General features: G+C 31.2%; 1 protein-coding gene and 1 non-coding gene across 2 annotated transcripts; one reads left to right on the top strand and one right to left on the bottom strand.

Annotated features, from left to right (window-relative positions):
• Positions 1 to 1,506: 1,506 nt before the first annotated feature.
• Positions 1,507 to 1,578, top strand: TRNAQ-CUG (transfer RNA glutamine (anticodon CUG)). The gene has a single exon. It is a non-coding gene; the product is annotated as a tRNA-Gln (tRNA).
• A 693-nt stretch (positions 1,579 to 2,271) lies between these two features.
• Positions 2,272 to 6,053, bottom strand: LOC139861706 (PP2A regulatory subunit TAP46). The gene is made up of 9 exons (XM_071850188.1): positions 5,839 to 6,053; positions 5,634 to 5,756; positions 4,485 to 4,571; positions 4,265 to 4,372; positions 3,896 to 4,072; positions 3,602 to 3,637; positions 3,438 to 3,509; positions 2,956 to 3,242; positions 2,272 to 2,797 (listed from the first exon to the last, which is right to left on the bottom strand). The coding sequence occupies exons 1-9, from the start codon at positions 5,932 to 5,934 to the stop codon at positions 2,533 to 2,535; spliced, it is 1,251 nt and encodes a 416-aa protein (XP_071706289.1). The 5' UTR covers positions 5,935 to 6,053; the 3' UTR covers positions 2,272 to 2,532.
• Between the last annotated feature and the right edge of the window lie 5,562 nt (positions 6,054 to 11,615).

Genomic DNA, 11,615 nt, shown 5'->3' with positions numbered 1-11,615 from the left:
CTTTGTAGACACGCTCTCGATGTGTGGGAAAGAATTTTCAAGTGGTGGGGCATAGGTCCGGTTATAAACCTAAGTGTTAATGAAGCTTTTCGAGGGGATATTGGGCGAACGATTTCTCCTTTGGGTTCTAAGCTATGGCAAGCAACGGAATGGACTTGTGCTTATCTACTATGGAACAGCCGCAACCAAAAGGTTTTCGCGAATAAGAGTTGGAACGGACCTTCGGCTCTAATGGAAATTCAGCTTAAGTCCTTTGAATGGGTGTCTGCTCGCGTCAAAAATGTGAAGATCGAATGGCTAACATGGCTACATAATCCGAGTTTTTACTTATCTTAGTCTACTAGCTTTGTATTGTTGGTGTATTTATTTCTTCTGCTCCTGTTTATTTTTTCTTAGTTGCTGTCTTTGCAACTACTTATATGTTGCGGCTAAAAATGCCTGCTTCCAGCTCCTGTTTCTGTTTTGTTTAATGGGTTTGGGCTGCCTTTTCAGCCCTCTTCGTGTTTAATGAATAGCCTGCTTTTCGAAGAAAAAAAAGTTAGTTATAAACTTCTAAATTATAACAATTTTACAATTCCTTCCAGCATCTTTAATAATGCATGCCGCACACCCTCACCCGAGACATCTCTGCTAATATTAACTTTAACAACGTACAAATTAAAAAAAAAATTATCTTGTCACGTGTTTACAATACGCAATTCGTTTACGTTTTTACCTATGAAATTAGTATGACAATTACCTGTTAGTATATTTATTTACAGCATCAAATCATATATACGAGTATCTAGACTAGACTAGACTAGACTAGACTAGAGTAGATCTAGATGTTATAAAAATATATATATATTTTTATTTTAAAAGAAAACTTGGTATGAAAATATAACTCCCAGATTTATTTATATTACCAAATTACAATATAAACTAGTGAAATGACCCGTGAAACCACGGACTTGTTTAAACGAAACAGTTTAATGATATGTTTTAGATATTAAATGAACGTAAATGATAAAGTTATTTAGTCTAATAACCCGTGGAATCACAGAGGCCGACTAAGAAACTCGTCAGCTGAACATTTCATCAAACACCTAAATGCATATTAAACAATCCACATCCAATCATAAAAGATAATATTGGTTGTCATTTTATTTTAAAAGTGTAAATTAAAATATAAATTTAGAATTGGTTTCCTTCTGTTTAGCTTTTGTACCTTCTAGTACTCAATTCAAAATAATTAATTAAAATAATTTAAAATTATTTAATTTAATAATTAAAATAATTATTAATAAGATTTAATAATAATAATTGATTAATAAGATTTAATTTTATTTTAAAATTATTTAAATTAATGACATCACCCACCATGCTTAGATTTTTTTCTTTTTTCTTTATAAAGGAATTAGTTTAATAATGACATCATCATTATAGAATTTTAATATTAACTGTAGATGGTAACTACGATAATGATTCTCTGTTTTATATACACAAGTTTGAGCATTGTAACAAATTGGTTCTATGGTCTAGCGGTTAGGACATTGGACTCTGAATCCAGTAACCTGAGTTCAATTCTCGGTAGAACCTTAATTTTTTTAAATTTTTATTGTGACTTTACCATTTTACCTGCAATTTTTCAGGTTGGCTACATCATCATGCACTTCTTAAGTGTCAAGTCCCATACTATTATGCAAGAACATTCTAAGCGGGTTGTGTATAGAGCCAAAAGTAAGTTAATTATGAGTCGATATTTACATTCATCTCCTTGTCGGACCTAATGGTATATGGTGGATGATGATAATGAGCTGAATATTTTTAGTGAGTTACACATTGTAGTCTTACAATCTCTGTTTTATGTGACATGTATTGGAAGAAATTAGTGTAACATGCCACCTTCATAGTTATTCTTATAAATAAATAATCCAATGATGTCAATAGGCTGTAAAAATGCTTCCACCTGTTTCTGCTCATCCTCCTCTGTGAACCCAATGCATAAACAATCGTATTACATTATTACTGTACTAGTAAATACTCCACTCCACATGTTTGATCTGTAAATGATTGAAGAAAAGAGAAAAACTGATGGTGAAGAATGAGTTGCTATCATAACGTACAAGATCCCAGCTTCATAATCGGCCACCCTGTCTCTATCTTGTAGCAGTTTAATGTGATTGGGAGCAGTATAGTTGGGTTGGGTTGGGTCCGATTGATGGGTTACCCAGGAAATACACGAGATTCTTTATTTTTCTTTTGTCTTTAAAAGAAAGATTTTGCATCTAATAGAAAGACATCTTTTCCTTTGAAACACTGCCATACACAAAACTTTGTGATGCACCATCTTTAATATTTGTTTATTACAGTATTATTTATCATTCAACATACAAATAACCTTAATTAACGGTACACATATCATTTAATGAATCCTTCAAAGGTGTCCGACGACATGATTTGTACATCATGGCATGAGATACCTACCAGATCAATAAGTAGTATTTGGAAGTAATTCAGTTTGGGCAAAGGGCAGATAGATATCTAGGTAGCCTAGCCACAAGGTGTGAGCTTCGAATTTCCTGCACCACGAGGGTTTTCATCTTTCCAATCATCGAAAGCTCTTGCATTGTCCTGAGCAGCTTCATCGTCTTCGTCTTCATCATCATCATCACCACCCCCTCCTGCTCTTGGCTTCCACTTGTCATTGTGCCATGAAGAATTGGCTTCTTCAATCATCTTACTTGTTGTCTCTTGCCATGTATTCATCATCTCCATCTCCTTCAACCCAGCTTCTTCTATGCTCATCGTTGGCATTCTGGTGGTAAATAAATAAATATATTTCAGAGTGTGTCATAATAAAGTAGTAAACAACATCATGTTCAACAGATAAAAATTGAAAGCAGCAAATGTTATTGCAAAGATAGGTTACTTTTGTGAATAAATCAAATATGATGATGATGATGATGATGCTACCTGTGGCTAGGTTGGAAAACCTGTGCAGCAATCCTTTCCCTTTCACTAGTTATGTTTCCACCAATAAGACTAGCTGGTCCAAACATGAGCGGCGACTGTTGGTGTTTGTGATCATGTGCTTGTGAAACTTTAGCTCTCCCCTCCAAAACATCTTGAGCAAAAGTAGCACATGTAATAGGTACTGCTGCTTTCGTGTATCGAGCTCGAGCAGCAGCATTGCGATGCCAGTCTTCTACAGTCTTGGCACGTTCTTCAAGAATGGTCTCTGAAAATTCACTGTTTCCTTCCTGCAGTGCACGCATTATTTATTGGCTCACACTGATTATCACAATAACAAGTAGTATTTATTTTTTATTATAATCAACCAGAATCACATATTTTGGCATTCATTCATACAAATTCCAACTTTGGTATTATTGATCTTAGCTGAGATAGACTTAGATGATGATACGCTATACTCAGCTCCTATAATAAGATGTTACCTGCTCTTGCTTTTCCTTTATTGCAGAAAGCATTTCTTCCTCTTTTTTCAGCATTTCCTTTAGATCAAGAGCCTACAATGTGATTTGATCACACAATGATTGATTATCAAAGAAACCAAAACAAAATAAAATAAGGGAGTTAAGATCCATGGACAATAATTAACCTTGCAAATAGCCAACGTGATTGTGGTAAGCCATGCCTACAAATTTACAGAAGAAAAATTAATGAATTTTAGTTCAAACAAGCAAGCGACAATAAACATCTTACAAGGTTAAGACAAAAAAAAATGCACTAACGTATTTGGACATATAGCGCATATCTAAAAGTACATGTCACAGTATAAATAAACAATATTCAAAGATAGAAGCATTAAGTTTGTAGTATCCTGTGCTACATCAGCCTATATAGATAGTTGTGTTATAATATTTAAGGAGACAAATCATGCAACAAAGCTCACCTCTCTTTCTTCATCCCCGTCATCATCATCTGTAACGTCATCATCTCCAGTAGTATCAACATCAACAGGATTAGTTGATAAAGCGGAAGCTTTAGTTGAGCGACCACGCCGTTCCTTTCGTTCCTTTATTTCTAACAGCTTTGACTCTGCAGCACGTTGGCGCTTGAACCGAGCAATCTAGATAGAACCAACTCAAGTTATCACCTTTAAGTTGTTGGAACATATAATAATAATAATTAATAATAATAATAATAATTACATGAGAGGCAAGGAGTATACTTCAGTAAGCCATGTAATGATTTATGTAGACTTCAAAGGTAAGCTAATTTTTTTTTATATGGGAACATATCAGCAAACATTTAACACTACCTTTATAGCCCTCTTATCTACAACCGCATTCTGACCTCCTTCTTGTGCAAATGCTTCCAACTCATCTTCAGGTAGAAGCTCCATAGCATCACAGAATGAAATAAATTCCTAGAAAGAGGATTAAGTCAAAGTTACGCATGTATATATCTTCAATTGAAAAAGGCTGCATCATATGTTCTACAGTTATATCTTGAAGTTTTTTTATAACAAATGGCAGTACCTTCAACTTAGCCTGAGAAACCTTCAAACTCTCTATTCTGTTACTGTATCCAGTCTTCTCTGTCAATTCAGCAAGATAAAATGGCACCTGTTCCCATAACAACAAGTCATATTCATTATAAATTCCCCAAAGCAACAACGAAAATATCTTTTTATATGAAAGAGCACCCTCATTCAATCCTACTTGGACACCAAATACATACAGGAAAAGTTTATAATGACAGATGCTTTTAGCATCCAGTAGAAACAAGTTAACCATATAAGCCGGGCTAAAAGAAGTTGTTGAGGTATGCCAATAGCAAAGACAAACAATGAGCTTAAGTAAATTTGAAAATAGGACGCCTTTTGTCTTATCCAAGAAGTAACCTATAATTGTTTCATGACGATAATATAACCCCCCCCCCCCCCCCCCCCCCCAAAAAAAATATACCTCCTATGTAGGAGAGTTCTACTATGCAAGTCTAGAATGACATTCCATGTTTCCACCAGACCTACAATGATGAGAGCTATCTTATAGAAGCGAGTAGAAATGAATTATGAACCTGTAAAAAGTAGGAGTAACAGACAATCTAGGACGGGTGTCCTGTTTTGTATTGCACAAGCGTTCATACACTGATTGACCACTAGGTCACATAAAATTGATCTAATCTACATCATTTCACCATTTACTGTTGGTGCAGATAAGAATAATTAAGGGAATGTTTGATAAAACAGGATGATAAATCGCCAAATGGTTCAAAATCTGAATCATTTAAATCACTCTGATTGAAATTGGTTAATAACATGGTTGATAATAACTCTAAATGAACTATGTGAATGACATAAAATCAATGTATTAACCTTATAAAGGAACTGAAAAAAGGAATATAATTGTTTAAGTAGTATTCGGATACTGAGTATAATTTAAGGATTTTTTGCTTTTTATAAAAAGTGCTAAATGGTTCAAATAGTATTTCAACTTCAAATGGTTCAGCATCATTGTTGAATGGTTAAGCACTCAACCATTCAATTAAGAAGTCATAAAAACGCACCCTTAGCCTGAGAATGAAAGATATCACATATAGTAGTAATTTATACTATAACATAATAATACACACAAGGTATAAACAATACAATGGAGTTTATAGCACAAATATACTGTAATAATTACCAAAATATACTTGAGATTGGTAGTGGTGATCTCATCCTTGGTCTCGTTAGTTGAAAATAACCCTAATTTGCTAATCATTTCCTCGCATTGGTGTAATGCTTGGCAGCCCTTTGCCAAGGTCTCCTACATATAGCAAAATTAAAATCATACTAGTAGATTTATGAATATATAAACAAAGCTGTTGATTAAATACACACGCACAGACCTTGTCGACGGTGGAATCGGAAGAAAGGAGGTGAATTTTTCGAGCCTGATCGAAGAGAGCCGGCAGAGACATGTCTTCCATTTTCAGTGAGCCCATCGCCGATCGGTCAATCGATACTATTCTTTCTTAGCTGGAAACTGAAAGTGGAGAAGATAATAATAATCGCTTAAAAATCGGGCTTCAATCGTGAATCAAAAGAGGGAAAAAAAAAAAAAAAACTAGGGCTATTACTCGTATTATCAGTAAAAAGCACCGACTTACGGTGTGCCGTGAACAATTTCGTATCTTGGCTTTATTGTTTAATTAAAATTAATAATTAACTACAGTACAATATTATATTAGAGTATTTGTATATATATATATATATATATATATATATACTAAGTACTACCTCCGTCTCATTCCAATAGATCAGTATTCCATTTTGGGCTATCACATTCTGATAGTCCACTTCCATAAATAGAAAGAAAAGAATATATTTCATTGGTGGATCTGAAGAGAGAAGATATTTCATTGGTGGAGAAATGAAGTTAGTGGGATTTCCTAAAACTGTGTGTTTTTTGTCTGTGGACTATTAGAATGAAACGGAGAGAGTAATAGACAAAAAACGGTTTCACTATTTGGAAAAAGGGGACGGTACCCTGGAAAAATTTTATTAGATCATAAAAACAAAGTACAAAAGGGGCGGGTGTTTTGAAGTGACCACCCGAAACACTTACACAATAAAACCCTACACTATAAAAGTAAAACTATACATTCAATAATTGCCTAGAAAATGAAAATACATAATCTAAACAACCACCAATACCAAACACACATATATAAATCAAATAACAAACCATACCTGCCAAATATGACTTGCACTTGATCTTCTCTTTAAGCTCATATGTCCACTTGCAATCATCATACACTTTATTCTTGAAGTCTTGATCATCTTTTGTCTTAACATCTTCATAATCTCTGATCTTTATATCTTGAATCAATAAACCTTTAGACTTCATAAAATCTTCAATTCCCATAACCAAAGCAAAGAAACCAGCCTTCAAATTATCAACAAAATGAGACCAAGCTAGCAACCTGCACACTATAACAACCATAGTGACCTTTATAACTTTTTTATATTTTCTTTTTCCTTTATAATTCCATACATGAATTACACAGAACATTCCCCTGGTAGCAACATAAACATCGAAACACCATAAAATCCAAGTAAACCAGGGCCACCAATCTGAGCAGAACCATGAGAACCAAAGGAACCAATACACCATAGTGGTAACAGCTATCATCAACGAGACCAAAATCAAGATTAAAAGTAAACCAACATGATAAACAAGAAAACTACATCCCCAATTCAAGTTCATCAGTTGACTACCTAACCCTAATTCAGTCACCAAACTACTTACCACTAAAATAAAAATAGGGATAAATGTCATAATCCAAACAAAGAACAAGATTACAACATAAACCCTAGGACTAAATATCATCACTACACTTAACAAGTCCATAAAATGGTAAAAACCACAATAAGATGTTTGACCAGCAAAAGTCAAACTTGCATAAAATCCAATAATAAGGATAAAATACCACCACCATACAACCACAATACCAATGACAGTCAACATCCACCAGGAACACATTAGAGAGTCAAAATGGTCAACTTTATGAAATTGAACAACCCAACACCAGTCCAAGTCAACAGAAGACCACTAAACCCTAAATAGTCCACTAGACTACTCATTGGCATATAAATACAGTATAAACGGTTTCACTATTCACCAATAGTAACTAGGGGTATTTTCGTCATTTCACTTTTTTAACGATAAAATAAACTGTGACGACCCGTGAATTTTCGACCAAATTTAAACTTAATCTTTATATGATTTCGACACGATAAGCAAAGTCTGTAATAATGATGTTTCAAAAACTTTGAACTGTGTTCATGTAATCATTTGACCTTTGACTATGCCCGACGATTCACGAACAATTGTTTGTAGATAAATATGTATATAAATATAAATAATTTGAATTAATAAACTACACATTAATCAATTAAGAATTTGAAAATGCAAATTTATATTTAGAATTATTAAGTTGTTATCAAAATAAATATATGTATATATATATATATATATATATATATATATATATATATATATATATATATATATATATATATATATATATATATATATATATATATATATATAGGGGCAGGATCAATGGGGAAGTAACCAATCGGGGGGAAGCGGGGGGAAGCAAAAAAAATTTTCGTTTTTTTTGAATTTTTTTTTTCCGGCATCAAGATCACACGAAAATATGAACATTTAGAAGAGACACTTCGTGATGAATGTTATTATTTAGGCTGGAAAACGATCGACAAAAATAACATTCAAGATAATATTGTTCGTGAAGAATATGAACGTTTTTTTTTCATGTTTTGTGAAGTAAAATTTAGCCCGATTTAGGGTTTAGGGTTTAGGGTTTAGGGTTTCGTGTTTTGGGTTTATTTCATACACCCAAAACACCAAACTCTAAACCCTAAACTCTAAACCGTTCGTCTTAAAAACTCAATCTAAATCCTAAATCTAAACCCTAAACCCTAAATTTCTAAACCCTAATATCTAAACCCTAATATCTAAACCCCAATAGCTAAAACCTCAAAATACGCTCGAAAAACACGATAATTGTTATATATTACTTCTTCGAGTGTTTTCCCGCCAAATTAAAAACATTTATCACAAAGTGTCTCTACTAAATGTTCATATTTTCATCTTATCTATAATGTTCGTGAACAAAGTTTTTTCAAAAAACGAAAAAAAAAAAAAGTTTTTGCTTCCTCCCGCTTCCCCCCGAATGGTTACTTCCTTCTTGATCCTACCACTATATATATATATATATATATATATATATATATATATATATATATATATATAATATATATATATATATATATATATATATATATATATATATATATAATCCATCTTTGAGTATTAAATATTTAGTGAAAATATATATACTACATAATCAATAATATGTAATAATAATATTTAATATAATAAGTTTAATTATAATTAAATTATAGTTATTATAGTAGTATTATTGTTAAATTTTTACATCTAATTAGTATTATTATTAAAAATGAAAATGGACATATATAAATAAATTGATATATTATTAATACTAATAGTATTATAATTATAATTAGTATTATTATTTGCATTTCAGTAGTATTATTATTAGCTTTATTATTATTATTATTAGTACTAATATTTAGAACATTAACAATAATAAATTTATGAACTACATATATCATCAAAAATATAAACAAGTATATATAAATATATATGTATATATATACATATAATATAGATATATAATTAAATACAAATACAGATTATATTTATACATAAATATATTTACAGTTAAATATAAATAAATACAGTTATCCAAAATTAAATATAAATATATTACGAAATTCAGTTTCAATCCATTTTCAATCTGTAGTGATTGATTCTCCTGTCTCCTAATTGATTCAAAGTCATAAGAGGTTCACCATATACCAACAAAAGTGGTTTACAATCACATTCAACTTCCATTATTTTTTTTTAAAATTTCGGTACCTGGTAAATTAAGCTGTTGACTACCATATACAAGAACAAATCAAACATCATCTAACATTCACTCATCACCTAACATTCACCCGATCACCTTCTTTATTCCTCAACAATTTCTTGTACTACTCGACACCAATCACAACCTACACATGAATAACTAAAAACCAAACATCCATATATGCAAACTGCAGTCTTTTACAACCACTAACCTGCAACAAGCATCGAAACCTACTGCCTTTTTGTTCCTGCTTCAGTTCAGTTCGAAGACCCAACCAACGAAGATCACCTACAGACCAGCACCACCTTCCCTTTTCACACCATCATCAAAGTACCTGCAATAAGAATGCTGTTTTTGCTGTAAAACCATCATCACAACATCCTACAACCTCCTGCTGCTGCTACACTAAGAATTCTGTTTCTATTTCCTTTCATTCGTTAACTGCTGCAAAAATCAAATATATTACCAATGCCCTTTTCTTTCTGTTCGCCATTATTACTGCTGTAAGTACTACAGCTTTTACAGCTACAACTATATTTTATTTATCATATTTCCTGGCAAGATAAATCAATTTCACCTTCATTTTTCAATCAGAACCACAATCTTGCTACCACTATTGAAAACAACTATATTTTATCAAATCATACAGATAGATTACACTACAATAAATCTGAATAAATTGATTTAAAACTTACAATGAATGATGATGATTGATAAAAATATTCAGTTATATAAATAGATAAATAAATAAAAAGAATACCAAATACCTAGTTGATTCATTACAGAATCGATTTCATGGTCGATTATTGTTTAATTGATAAAATCTTGAATATTATACGATGTGGTGCTTAAACTCTTCTTTCCAATTTAAACAGACATCAACCCAAACACCAAATGATACTTCGATTATCTGTGGTTGTTCGATAGCTATGATAAGTAGGACTGATGAAGACGATGGAATGATGATGATGATGAACCAGTGATCTACGGAGCAGCGATGATGGCTGATTAATTGATTGATCTGTTGATAAATTGAAGAACCCTAAATCGTATTACCTCCCCTGCGTTTTCTCTCTGCTCTCTCTCTCGATCTGTTTTGGAAATCAAACAAAACGCGTATATGTATTTAGGTATAAATATGATTCTTATTATTATATTATTATTATTATTATTATTATTATTATTATTATTATTATTATTATTATTATTATTACTACTAGGGTTATTAATATTATTTTAAGTATTAGCAATTTAATTATTATTATAATTAGTATTATTATTAGAATTATTACTATTATTATCAATATTATTATTAACAAGTATTATTATTATTATTATCATTATAATTACTAATATAAGGATTAATAGTATTATTATGGTTTATATTATTGAAATTACAAGAGTTGTTAATATTATTATAGTTATTAGCATCTAGCATTTTGATTAATTTTATTTTTATTATCATTGTTATTAGTATTATAAGTATGTTCATTTTTATTAACATTCTTATTATTTTTAACATCATTATCATTAATATTAAAAGTATTTTTTATTATTAAAACTATCACATTTATTAAAATCATTATTATTATTACTCTCATTATTATTATTATTACAACAAATATTATTTATATAAAATATTATTTCCATATCTATACTAGAATTACATACTTTTATATTCTTAAACAAAAATGTTACCTTTAAAGTAAGTGATACACAAAATATATACACAAATTAAATATATAAAATATATAGTTTAAGTTATAATATACGAAATTGTTCGATTGCAACTATGTATATTAATAAATATACAAACGATATAGGTTCGTGAATCCGAGGCCAACCCTACACTTGTCCATTGTCGACATATGTATTTTTACTACAAAATACAATTGGTGAGTTTCATTTGCCATTTTACCCTTTATATTTTTGGGCTGAGTATACATACGAAATTTTTTATAAATGTTTTACGAAATAGACACAAGTACGTGAAACTACATTCTATGGTTGAATTATCGAAATCGAATATGCCCTTTTTATTAAGTCTGGTAATCTAAGAATTAGGGAACAGACACCCTAATTGACGCGAACTCTAAAGATAGATCTATCGGGCCCAACAAGCCCCATCCAAAGTACCGGATGCTTTAGTACTTCGAAATTTA

The sequence above is a fragment of the Rutidosis leptorrhynchoides genome, chromosome 8, assembly GCF_046630445.1.
Source record: "Rutidosis leptorrhynchoides isolate AG116_Rl617_1_P2 chromosome 8, CSIRO_AGI_Rlap_v1, whole genome shotgun sequence".
Lineage (NCBI taxonomy): Eukaryota > Viridiplantae > Streptophyta > Magnoliopsida > Asterales > Asteraceae > Rutidosis > Rutidosis leptorrhynchoides.
Note: the sequence above shows the minus strand (reverse complement) of the source record. Positions and strands in the feature narration are given on the sequence as shown.

Excerpts from the sequence above, each read along its gene's own strand:
- LOC139861706 (XM_071850188.1), bottom strand. The coding sequence starts at position 5,934 with ATGGGCTCACTGAAAATGGAAGACATGTCTCTGCCGGCTCTCTTCGAT. Across the intron at positions 4,572-5,633 it reads CCAATCTCAAGTATATTTTG|GTGCCATTTTATCTTGCTGA; the intron begins GTAATTATTACA and ends TTATGGGAACAG. Across the intron at positions 4,373-4,484 it reads TTTCTCAGGCTAAGTTGAAG|GAATTTATTTCATTCTGTGA; the intron begins GTACTGCCATTT and ends TCCTCTTTCTAG.